Below are 11,786 nucleotides of genomic sequence, written 5' to 3'. Positions count from 1 at the left end.
CATGAGCTTCGCCCACGTGCTCAGTGGCCGAGACTCCCACTTCTATCCCTGAGAGTTGTGTGACCCCCAAGTGTATTTCCTCCCCAGTGACGTGGGTTCACAGTCCTGACCTCTCAGGATGCTCGGGAGTTTTCATGAGGGAACGAACACTCATAAAGTGCGTGGTGTGATGTTTAGCACATAGTAGTTACTCAGCATTACAGAAAACTACATCCACCTGATTCTGGTCTTCCAGAAGTTTCCACATCAAGGCAGATGAGCTCCACCATTTCAACGCATGCTCTAACCACATGGAGATAGCAGACAGTCTCAGCTGAGCTCATGAAAGCCAAATGTTTTCAACAGCAACAAGACCAGGATAAGTGTATACAATTAGGGTGGGTGAGTCGACCCGGAAGCTGGAGGTGATGGCAGGGTCCGGGCTGAGACTGGGCTGTGATTACTCGGTCTGTGCTTGTAATGCATGTGCGAGAGTATGTCAGCCACGGGGCAAGTGTGCTTGAGATGAAGGGAGTGCCCTTGGGAGCACTGGTGGGGCGGTGGAGGCCACTCAGCACACAGCGGTTAGATGTGGACGTAGACCATGGTCTCTGGCATCCCAGGCGGCTGGCAGAACTCTCAGCAGGGGTACTGGGAGAGCCTGTGCTCAGGGAGGAGGATGGGGCAGGGCGAGACAGCCAGGAATGCCACAGAGGTGCCCCACCCTTGGTTAGGCGTGGGACACAGAAACGAAGCTGGTAGTAGGGCCACGAGGCGCTTATACTCCTTGAGAAGGAGGCGAGACTGGGCCAAGCACCGCGGATGGAAATATGCAGCGCATTCCGGGATCCCAGATCTGGGCCCTGACCCTTCCTGGACAGGCGGGATGGCTGGGGTGGCCGCACTGCTGGCTGTCCTGCTTTCTAGCTGTGTGGCCTGAGGCAAACGCTCTCCATTTCGAGCTTGTGGTTCAGCAGGCTCTGGGTTAGGGGAAATAAAATCAGCTCCGCCTCCAGCGTTTCAGGTGGTGGCTGCAGAGAATGTGCTGGAAATCAACCAACTGACTCAGACCCTCCTGACTAGCAGTGGGAGAGGACCGGGAAAGGGCTCCAGTGCTCCCCTGGGAGGGAGGCAAAACCATGTAATCCTCATGCCAGTCAGTCAATGATCAACGCATACCCATTTAGCGCCCACTCTGTTCCAGGCACTGCCAGGCAGGAAGCGTAGTGGGTCTTCAGCTGCAGGAAGTCCACCCATAGCTGGGACAGGAGGACACAAAGGGGAGTCCCAGCCAAAAGGGAATCTTTTGGGGACAGCTTTCATTAGCCACATTTCTTCAGGCATATTATGTTTTCCAGAAGGACTTCTCATCCATTATTTGATCCCTATAAACTGTCATGAACCAAACAGGGCAAGTGATATTAGCCCTACTTTTCAGTTGAGGAATCAGGCCAGAAGAAGCTAAGGGACTTGCCTAATATCTATCATACAGCTTTCAGTGGAGAGGTAACCTAGAACCCTAAGCTTCTTATACTGTATGCGAAAGCACTTTTTAAACTATGAAGTGTGACACCCCAGGGCATTTTTCAGTTAGCTCCTAATGGAGGCTGGGTGGGGCCCAGAGTTTACCTGGTCTCTCATAGGCCTGAGGTCCGGGGCTGGGGGGTGGGAGCATTGAGGTGGTGGAGCCCTGGGTGGAGAAGCTGCACCGGGTTAGGGAGCTCCACCCCAGGACCAGGGTCTGATTTCTAAAAGGCTTTGGAAAGTTGGTGATGGAAGGGCAATAGGGTAGGAGAGGTCTTGGTAGAACAGACTCAAAGCCTCAAATAACAAAGAGAAGGGATAAACAGAAGGGCTTCAGAGAGAGATGTGAACATCAGTCTGGACCACCAAGGACTCTAGCCATTTGTGTGAGGGAAGCTCTGGGGGTGCCCTGGAGGGAGGTGTGGGCAGGACTAAGGCCTCAGAGCCCTGGGACCTTGGTCCTGGGTTCAGTAGTTCACTTCCCCTCTTTGGCTCTCATTTGTCAACAGGGGGTAGCAGCCTATGGCCTTGAGAGCCTATGTGGCTTGACACTCGTTTTCTGTGTGGTCTTGATTCCAAGGCCTGATCAGAGACCTTCCCCATGTGCTCCTTGGGACCAGAATGACCCCTGGGTTTTCCTTATAGAGAGAGCCTCTGAGAAGGGTGGGAGAATAGTGTCAAGACCCAGCTCAGAGAGAAAGCGAGCCTGGTCTGTGTGGAATGACTTGTGCCAAGTGGCTTCCATGTGTGGGTGCCCTGCCCTCCCTCAGACATTGACCAACTCTATCGACCATCATGACTCCATAAACCAGATGGCCTGCTTAGAGGTGAAGGTGCAGGCTGCATAGCCAACTCAGGCCGTGAGTGGAAGTACTCACTTCTACGGAGCACACTGTGACTGCCCACCCCTTCGTCCTCCTGAGAAAGGCAGGGTAGGGGGTGAACATGGCAGGAGCCCACAGGCCTGACGGGAAGGCTTCCCCAGCTGTTTCCTAGCTTGGGGTAAGTTCCCTCCCTCAGCCTCAGCTCCTTGTCAATGAAGGGACTGCCCATCATGCAGGGATGCTGGGAAGGTGAGATGATTAATGCAAGAGAGGGTGCTCACTAGTCCCCAGGAGAGTCCTTTGCTCCCCTTGATTGTAAATGTCTCACTATGGTAGATGAGGGATCTGAACTCGGGACTGACTTCTCTACAACTATTTAGACCCTGTTTGAAGTTGGGGACTTGCAGACCTTCCCAGGAAGCAGGCCAGCCTTTACACAGATCCACGTGGCTCTGGCCTTCACAGCAGAAAGGGCCACAGGGGTTCCAGTGTCCAAAACTGCAAGCACTCACCTCTGACCCCTCAGAGGGCAGGCCGCTCCCCCAGTTCCCACTGGCTGAAGCTCTAGGCCATACCAGGGGCCCACGCCTTGGGCGGGCGCACAGGGCAGCCATTGTCTGAGCAGTGCCTGGCACCCTCTCGTTTGCATAGCCACGTGAAGAATGCAAGGGTGCAGGCTGGGGACGTGTCCCTGCAGAGGAGGGCCAGGACTGTGGGGGAGGAAGCTGGCTAGGGTGGGGGTCAGTCAGGGCACGGGGGGAGTCAGCAGCAGGACTCTGCCTTTCCTCAGTGCAGTCCAGTAAAAGCAAGTGGCCTCTGGAGACGAAGGGGACAGCCAGGGGCGGAGGGGAGGGGGTTGGGGGGAGGGGGAGCAGGGTTGTGACATCCCCCCTGCACCCATGGCCAAACTGAACTGAACGTGAGGGGATTGCTAATGAGCTGGAGGAGAGTTAAACATTCCCCTGCTCCAGAGGGCTCAGCTGGAATGGGAGAGAGAAGAGGGAGGTGGGCACCAGGAGGGGGAAGCCTGAACCCCAGGAATGTGCAGAGGCCACGGCTCCCTCCCCTCCAGGCTGCTCTGGAGCTGGGGCCCAGGCCCAGTGCCTCCAGCCCCAGCAGGAGCTGCTAAGCCAGCCAACAGGGGATTAGCGAACGGGCTGAGCAGTCCGCCTTCCTTCAGGCTCATGCCGCAAGGTTGGTGCTATCTCCTACCTCCCTGCCAGAACCCTTGTTGACTGGCAGCCAAGTCTGACCCGGCCTTGACGGGGCCCCTCTTCTGCCCCTGCAGATCTCAAAGAGACCCCAGGGTGTGTATTCGCTGGTGTGGCCTCCTCTGTTTTGAATATACATGGCTCCTAGGTACTCAGGACCCCCTCTCCCTAACACCCTTTTGCCAGTCCACTCTCCATATCTGCCTTCAGAGCCCTGTCCAACCTTGAGGCCTTACCTGCTGCAGACTGGAATTCCATTTCCTTTCTGTCCTACAGTCAGAGAAAGCCCCCAGGGTCAGATCAGCCAGGCAACACCCAAGTCGTCAGCTCAGGGCTGGTTCTTGGGGTAGGAATTAGCATTTTAGGGCACTGGCATCAGCTTTCCCTGTGGAGGGACCCTGAAGACGAGCAGGGTCCCTTCTCCCAGCCCCTCCCTTCTCTATTCCTAGGGGGGTGGAGGCGGGGTGGAGTGGGGGAGGGGGCACCCACCTGGGCCAAGGCCCCGCCCCTGTAGGGGGCTGGGCAGGAGCTTTGCTGGGGACCCTGCCCTGGCTTAGGCAGCTGCTGTGGGCGGGCCCCTGGCCTTGCCAGCGCCTGGGCCTCCCCCTGCATTCTAGAGCCCCAGCCGCTGCCTATGCTGCTGCCTTGGCTGGGCTGCACCTCTTTTTCTCAATCTCTGACCACTGCTGCACCCCACCCCCCTGCCCAGCTGCTCTGCTCACCTGGCCATGACCTCAGCCCCTCCAGGGACCCTGGCCCAGCCCTGAGCTCTGGGACCCCCAGCCCCCTCCCCTGGGCCATGGCCAATTCTGGCCTCCAGCTCCTGGGCTACTTCCTGGCCCTCGGTGGCTGGGTGGGCATCATCGCCAGCACAGCCCTGCCGCAGTGGAAGCAGTCCTCCTACGCTGGCGACGCCATCATCACCGCCGTGGGCCTCTACGAAGGGCTCTGGATGTCCTGCGCCTCCCAGAGCACCGGGCAGGTGCAGTGCAAGCTCTACGACTCGCTGCTCGCCCTGGAAGGTAGGCCTCATGCCAGCTGGGTTGGGGGTGCGATGTGGGGCGGGGAGGTTTGGAGCAAGCTTTCCCACACTCTGCCATCTGCACTGGGCTCCACGCTCCAGCCCCCCGCCCCTCTACACTTTTAGAAATCTAGGACAGCCCGGTACCCCACGGCAGGCCAGCTCTGCCACTGTAACCTTGAAGGAGTCACTGATCCTCTCTGTGTTCCTATGTCCTCATCTGTAAAGGGAATACTATGACTTTTATAGGCTGATGGGAGGGTCAAGTGAGATGAGTGTCTGGCACTCAGAAAGGTTCAGTCAAGACCCTCCCTTCCACTTCTCCCCACGCTCTACAGGCAGACACGCTTGTGCGCACACACCAGTCCTGCTGCCTAGACAATCATGCCGGCATGCGGGTACACACACGCACACACGCACATGCATGTGTACACACAGGGGCTCGGGCACGCAGGTCCCTTTCCGCTTCCTCCTGGGAATGGAAGTAAACCCGATAAGTTGGCTAGTAAACAGGTAGTTCTGTCCCTGGCTCACTGCAGCTCTGTTCCTGGCTTGTGGCTGACCCAGGGATCACAAGCCAGAGCGGGGTTGCCATCGCATGACCCCTGCCACTCTGGTCCTAGCAGGTCATCTGACCTCCCTCAGGGATTCAGTTCCCCTGAGCTGTCCCCAGGCCCAGGACTTACTGAGCAGCAGGCTTATATGGCTGCCGTAGGTGACTCAATGGGCAGAGGGGAAGGTGAGCAGAGTCAGAATGGCCAGTGGGGGAGGCATCCTTGCCTGAGGGCCACCTGGGCTGAGCTGGGCCTCAGATGCCCTCAGCTCTCCCTTTTGCCAAATCTGAAAGGCCCCAGGAGAAGCTGTCTCTGCTGCTCCCCAGCCAAAACGCAGCGGATTAGAGAACTCTAGCTGCCTGATCACTCACTACACACCACCCGGAGGAGCCTGCAAGGGGGAGTGAACAATGGGGTTATGGGGGAAGCTCAGCCCCACCTGTCTTCACTACCCCCTCACCCCTGCCCATGTGGCAGCCCAGGGGGAACTTCCAGCTCCTGCTCCGCCCCTCCCATCCTGGGCTCCCCTCACCTGCCCACTTCTCCCACCACTGGCTCAGTCCCTTTCGCCCACCCAGGTCACATCCAGTCTGCACGAGCCCTGATGGTGGTGGCGGTGCTCCTGGGCTTCGTGGCCATGGTCCTCAGTGTCATTGGCATGAAGTGCACCCGGGTTGGAGACAGTAACCCCATTGCCAAGAGCCGCATCGCCATCTCTGGGGGTGCCCTCTTCCTCCTGGCAGGTGAGTGCCCTGGCTCCTTCTCCATCATCTTGGCCATGGTAGCCACATCCTGGGTGGCCAGCTGGGGGCAGAGCTGAGCACCCCCTTCTTTGTCCTTAGGGCTCTGCACTTTGACTGCTGTCACGTGGTATGCCACCCTGGTGACCCAGGAATTCTTCAACCCGAGCACACCTGTCAATGCTAGGTGAGTGCCGGGCATGACGTAGGCCAAGGGATAGGCTAGGCCTCCTTCTCCACCGCCTCTGGGGCCACTGGCCTTTGTCCTGTAGGGCACTTGGAAGGAAAAACAGTACGTGGCCCCAGGTGCTTCACTGAAAACCTTTCTGGAGCAGGAAACCAGGCAGGGTGTGCCGGGCCCTCTGAAGGGGTAGAAGGTCTGCGGAGGACACCCCCAGGAGCTAAGTGCCCTGGCTCTGGGCTTAAATCCCGGCTCTGCTCTCGCTGGCTGTGTGACAGGCTAGTTCCTTAATCTCTCAGCGCTTGATTTCCTCCCTGTAAAATGGAGACAGGACCCAAAGACCAGTGCAGTTGTGAGGGTTCAATGAGATATTCAGGTAAGGGACTTAATGCAGGGCCTGGGCCCTGGTGGGTGGAGCTATTGTTATTCTTGCAGGAAGGGGATGAGAATGAGGCTGGAGAAGAGATAGGACAGACCATGGAGGGCCTTGCAGCCATAGGAAGGTTTTGTTCCCTAGCCTGGGGTAGGAAGCAGCTGACAGTCCCTCCACCTATGGTAAGGAGAGGGCAAGACCAGTAAGGTGCTGTTGTAAAGGTCTGGAGCAGAGGGTTTGGGCCAGTGGAGAGTAGGTCAGAGAGATTTAGAAGATAGAAAGGTCAGAATGCGCAAGGCCAAGGGTGAGAGAACCAAATAGGGGGTTCTATGAAGGGCCTGGGCCCCTCCTGGCTCTTCTCTCACCTCTCAGCTCTGCCAGGAGCAGAGAATGGCACAGTGTCAACCCTAGACATTGCAACAGGCCTTGGGCCCTGGTGAGGAGAGAGGATGAGAAAAGGTGCCTTGGCTGTAGCAATCAGGAGGGCTTCCTGGAGGAGACAGAGGTGTGGAGAGGGGAGGGAAAAGAGACCTCAGGTGTGAGGCTTGTTCCTTAAAGCTGGCAGCTCTAGCCATGAAGCTCTGCCAAACAGGAGGCAGTTTAGCTCAGGGATGCCAGGCTGGCACTTGTCTTTTCATCCCTTCAACACTCCCTAAGGTCGCCTGTGTGCAGACCCAGCCCTGGGCCCTGGGAAAACGAATGATCTGGTGCTGTCTGCCCTGTAGGCCCTCCCCAGGGAGCCAGACAAGCAAGGGACTGAACGGTCACCTAGTGAGTCAGCGCAAGGCAGCTGAGCACAGAGGAGCCTAGGAAAGTCCCTTAGAGGAGGTGGCATCTGAGCTGAGCCCCGAAGGCGGAAGAGTGTGGGAGGCTCAGAAAGGGACAGTCCAGGAGGGGGCGCCTTGTGCAAAGGCACAGGGGTGGGGAGACTCAGGGCGCTGCAGAGGGGCCTGGCTGGCCAGCAGAGCCTATGTGTGGGGAGCCTGGAGTGCCAGGTGGAGGGGTCTGACCTTGTCCAGAGGGCAGTGGGGAGCCCCGGCTGGGAGTTCTGTGGACTATACTGAGATGAGAGAAATGAGAGGGATTGCCCTGCTCCTCCCCATGGGACCTGCAGGCTCTCCCAGACCCCATCCGCTGGCCCAAGATTGCACAGAGCAGGTCCCCCTGAGCCTGGGTCACCGCGAGTGATGGTGACATGCTGGGGTGGGGGCAGAGGAAGGATGAGCCTTCTTCCCAACTTATACAGAGAGGCTGAGGAAACTTCTGAGAATCCCCCTTCCCCCGTAACCTCAGCTCCCCACACTCTGCCCACCCTCTGCAAAGGCCGAGGCTACAGAGCCCCTGAGAAAGACTGGGGTGGTCTGGGTTTGCAGCCACATCTGATGGCATACTCTCTACACCTTATAGGTACGAGTTTGGCCCAGCCTTGTTTGTGGGCTGGGCCTCTGCTGGCCTGGCCATTCTGGGGGGCTCCTTCCTCTGCTGCACGTGCCCGGAGCCTGAGAGAGCCAACAGCAGCCCACAGCCCTACCGGCCTGGCCCGTCGGCTGCCGCCCGAGAGTACGTCTGAGCCCGCCCTGGCCAATGGTCTCCCACTCAGCACTCTGCTGGCCCCTGCCGCACTCCAGCCAGGGCCAGTGGGGCACAGGGTGTCTCCCCAAGCTCGGTTAGGACTTTCAGCAGTTTGTCCCCAACATAGGCACCTCCCCTTGCTCTGAGACCCAGACTCAGACACTCCGAGAGGCCAGAGGCGGGCCCCAGCCCACAGGTGCACACACAGGTGCGGGCACGGACCTGTCCGCACAGCCTCATGGCACCAACGTGCTTTCCCACACCAGCCCAGGTGCCGGCCCTTTTACCAGTGGCTTATTTACTCACTGAAGGGCTACACGAGTGTCCACTCTGCTGGGCCCTGGGGACACAGCAGTAAAGATGAACCTTGGGGCCCATGCCCTGGGGTGGCCAGAGCCCTTGGCCTCCCCAGGCCCACGGGCTCCTCACAACCACCTGATGAAGGAGGCAGTGTCAGGATGACAAATGTCCCCACATTACACACGAGGAAACAGGTTCAGAGAGACCAAGAGGCTTGGCCCCATTGTCTCTGACTGAGTTCAGGTCTCAGCCTCTTCCAGCATGCCCGGCCCTGCGGGGACACCCACAGAGAAGTCTAGGCTGGACCGCATCACCCCTGGGAACGGGCCCCAGGCAGTGCTGCTGTGAGGGCCCAGGTATGACCCTGTGGCTGGTCCCTGGGCCTGAACCCCACAGCCCCTGCCCCCCACCCCCATTTGCCCCACTGCTGCTCACTCCACTAACCAGCTCTCCTCTCTTTTGACTTTCAGACCAGTTAAATTGTCTGCCTCCGCCAAGGGTACCCTGGGTGTATAATGTCCAGGTCCCTAGCCTGACCCTGGTCCCCTGCCACACCTAGACTGTGTGTGTGTGTGGTATTTTTTGGAAAGAGAAGTGAACATCCAGCCCCAAGTGTGGTGTCATTTGATCCATTCCTGGCGCGGCTAGGGTGGAGCCTGGCTCAGAGAGGTCAGAGCTGGTCCCTGAGTTTGTTGGGCATAAAGATGGGGAGACAGAGGTCCAGGGTGGGTTACACAGCACATCAAGGCTGATCAGGGCTCCTGCCCCCTGCCCAGTAACCTCCCCAGCGTGGCTTGGGTTAGTACCAGGACCCACCCTGAGGCCTGGCCCAGCGCTGGGAGTCAGCCCTGGGATCAGGGAGCACCTGGTCTAGAGAGAGACAAAACCCCCATCCAGGTTGCTTTGCTTGCCCCTGGGAGCCCTCCTGGGAGAAGGGAAAGTCCCCGGGAGGCCCTCCAGCTGGCTTCTGAGGATCAGAGCTGAGCTGAGGGAAAACCTTCAGGCACTCGCTAAGAGGAGAAGGGACTAGGGGAAGGATGTTAGGACTTTTCAGACATTAGGACTGTCCTAAGCAAGGCTGGAAGCTCCAGCTCTGCTCCCACACCAATACTGCCCCTTTTCCACACCCACCACAATGCCTCCTCTCCAGTCTGTTGGGGCCTGCTGCATCCTGCCTGCTACATCTTGCTCCTAGAACCAGGGGAGGGAGGGGGCGGCCTGAGGCTACCTGAAACTGTGGCTGGAGCTCCATCCTCATACAGAGGTGCTCTCAGAGCCAGAGGGGCTTTTGGTTTCGAAGTACAGGTAACCACCCCTTTAGTCTAGACGGGGGTTGGGGGTGACATCCTTAGAGGAATATCGAGAAAATGAACCCAGATCAGCTCCTCCTCTCATGCTCAGACCTCTCCCACCCTACATGTCCTCCCTGGACCCTGAGTCGCTCTCTGACCACTCTCTCAACTGGAAAGAGCTGACCGTGACTGCCTCTTGCCTTCCCTACACCCTCCTCAGCCAGTTCCGTTCTGGCTTCCTCCACCATCTTCTGACCACATCTCCCAGCAGATCACAGATCCCAAGGACATAGCTCAGCGTTCACAAGCTTGCCTCTGAGAGGTGAAGTCAGACAAGATGACTGTTGGGGGCACCTCGGCGGGGCAGGGGGGATGGGAGGAGAGAAGAGCTGCTGGAGGATAACTGGCCTGGTGCTCTGGCCTGGCAGCTGCCACACACCTGTGGGAAGCCTCAGGCGTGGCTGTTTCGTGGGGCCTGTCCAGCCTCTGGCCAGAGGGGTAGACACCTGATCCTAAATGTGTTTAGCAGAGCCCTGACCCTCTCCTCCCAATTATGAATGAGAACTACGAAAGTCCCTCTGGGGGCCTGAGCTATAAGTCAGCTGTTTTCACCCCTGGGTATGTATTTGACACATCCCAACTTAAATCGGCCTGGGACTGGTCTGAGTTCAGGCAGCTCCCAAGGGACTGCAATGTGTGGTCAGCACTGAGGCCTGAAGTTGGGGCTACATTTCTCAGTACTTTGAAGGGGGTCTCAGAGGGAAAAAGCCACCCTACAAGAGGCAAGGAAGCTGAGAAGCAGCTCTGCCTCCTTCTACCTTTCCTGAGACCAGGCTGTTCCCTGAGATTCCCACATTATCCCAATAAATATGCCCCCTTTTGCTGAGACAATTTTGAGTTTGGTTTTTGTTACCTATAGTCAAAGGTACCCTCACACCAAATTTGGAACCTGGAAACTGTCACAGTGAGGCTTCTGTTGTGGGTGCCAGCTAAGCAGGATGGGATGTGGGGCACAGGCTCGATGTCCCTGCCCCAGGCTGGGGGTTTGGCATCCCTTGCTATCTGGTTATGAAGCAGTTGTCCAGGAAAACTGTCATCTCTTGAGGTTCAGAGTCTATCATAGGCTTAAGACTATTACTGAACAAGGGTCTACTACCTGATATGCATAGAAGCCAATACTATGTATGGCACCAGCTTTTAAGAAAAGAAAGGAGCTTTATGTGCAAGTCAACTGGCAAAAAGAGGCAAGGCTCAAATCTGTCTTCCTTGATCCACGATATAGGACGGGGTTTTAAGCGCTGACAGTAAAGGATTCACAAATGTTACGCATGAGAGGTGTTTTACAAGTGTTCTTTTAAGTGGTGTATCCAGTTACTTGTAAGTGGTATATCCAAGGTTTAAACTTCTGGGTCTTATTAGAAAAAGGCTAAAACCAAGTGGTCATAGGACTTGGTAGGAAGATGTTGGGATAGAATGAGCTGTCTGCTTCTTATGGATTTCAGGGATAGGCTATGAGAGACAAGCTCACTGCCAGCGAGTGGGCCTGACAGTAGGGCAGCAACAAGATTCAGTGTGATCCTTCGTGAAAGGAAGCCCTTTCTGCCTATAGCCAGGGACCAGGGAGATGGAGAGTCAGATCACCACATACAACCCAGTTAACACACAGATTAACAATGCAGTGAGGTGCTGGCAATGGGAAGATGTCTGGGAGAAGTGGGAGGGGTTTAGGCTAGAAGAGTTTGGGAGGCCTGTCTGTACCACCACCCCCTCACCCTACCAAGCCTCTCCTGAAGGAACATCTTTCAAATGTCTATATCAAGGTCGCCAGGGCTGCTTCCTGCGGCAGGGCCAACTTCCCAGGCCTCATGGCTGGGCTCCTGTTTATTGACCCAGGCTCAAAACTAGAGGATTGGGTGGAGACCTAGAAGGTGGGCCAAAAGTCATGATCCTAAAACTTCTGCCGTTGTTTATTAGCAAACATTGGTCCCTAGAGAATGAAATTGGCAGAATATGGTTCTGGGAGGAATATACCTGTGTGCCCAGCCCTAAGGAGTGCCCAGGTAACTAAGGGGAGTGAACTCAGGGTACTGGAGTAGCTGGCCAGGGGACGCATCTATTGCCTACATAATATGGGTATGGACTATTAGATGCTGTCAAGTAATGATGGTTAATTCTATGTTCTATGTACTATTCATTTTGTGATGATGACACTATG

At 56.8% G+C, this 11,786-nt stretch overlaps 1 protein-coding gene across 1 annotated transcript; it reads left to right on the top strand.

The window, feature by feature from the left end:
- The first annotated feature begins 4,045 nt into the window (after positions 1-4,045).
- CLDN19 (claudin 19) lies at positions 4,046-11,373 on the top strand. The gene is made up of 5 exons (XM_016139983.2): positions 4,046-4,560; positions 5,692-5,856; positions 5,956-6,040; positions 7,815-7,967; positions 8,750-11,373. Exons 1-5 carry the CDS (start codon positions 4,173-4,175, stop codon positions 8,793-8,795), a joined length of 837 nt encoding a protein of 278 aa, XP_015995469.1. The 5' UTR covers positions 4,046-4,172; the 3' UTR covers positions 8,796-11,373.
- Positions 11,374-11,786: the final 413 nt, after the last annotated feature.

This window comes from Rousettus aegyptiacus, unplaced genomic scaffold (genome assembly GCF_014176215.1).
Source record: "Rousettus aegyptiacus isolate mRouAeg1 unplaced genomic scaffold, mRouAeg1.p scaffold_m13_p_1, whole genome shotgun sequence".
Lineage (NCBI taxonomy): Eukaryota > Metazoa > Chordata > Mammalia > Chiroptera > Pteropodidae > Rousettus > Rousettus aegyptiacus.
This window is presented reverse-complemented; position numbering and strand designations above follow the sequence as displayed.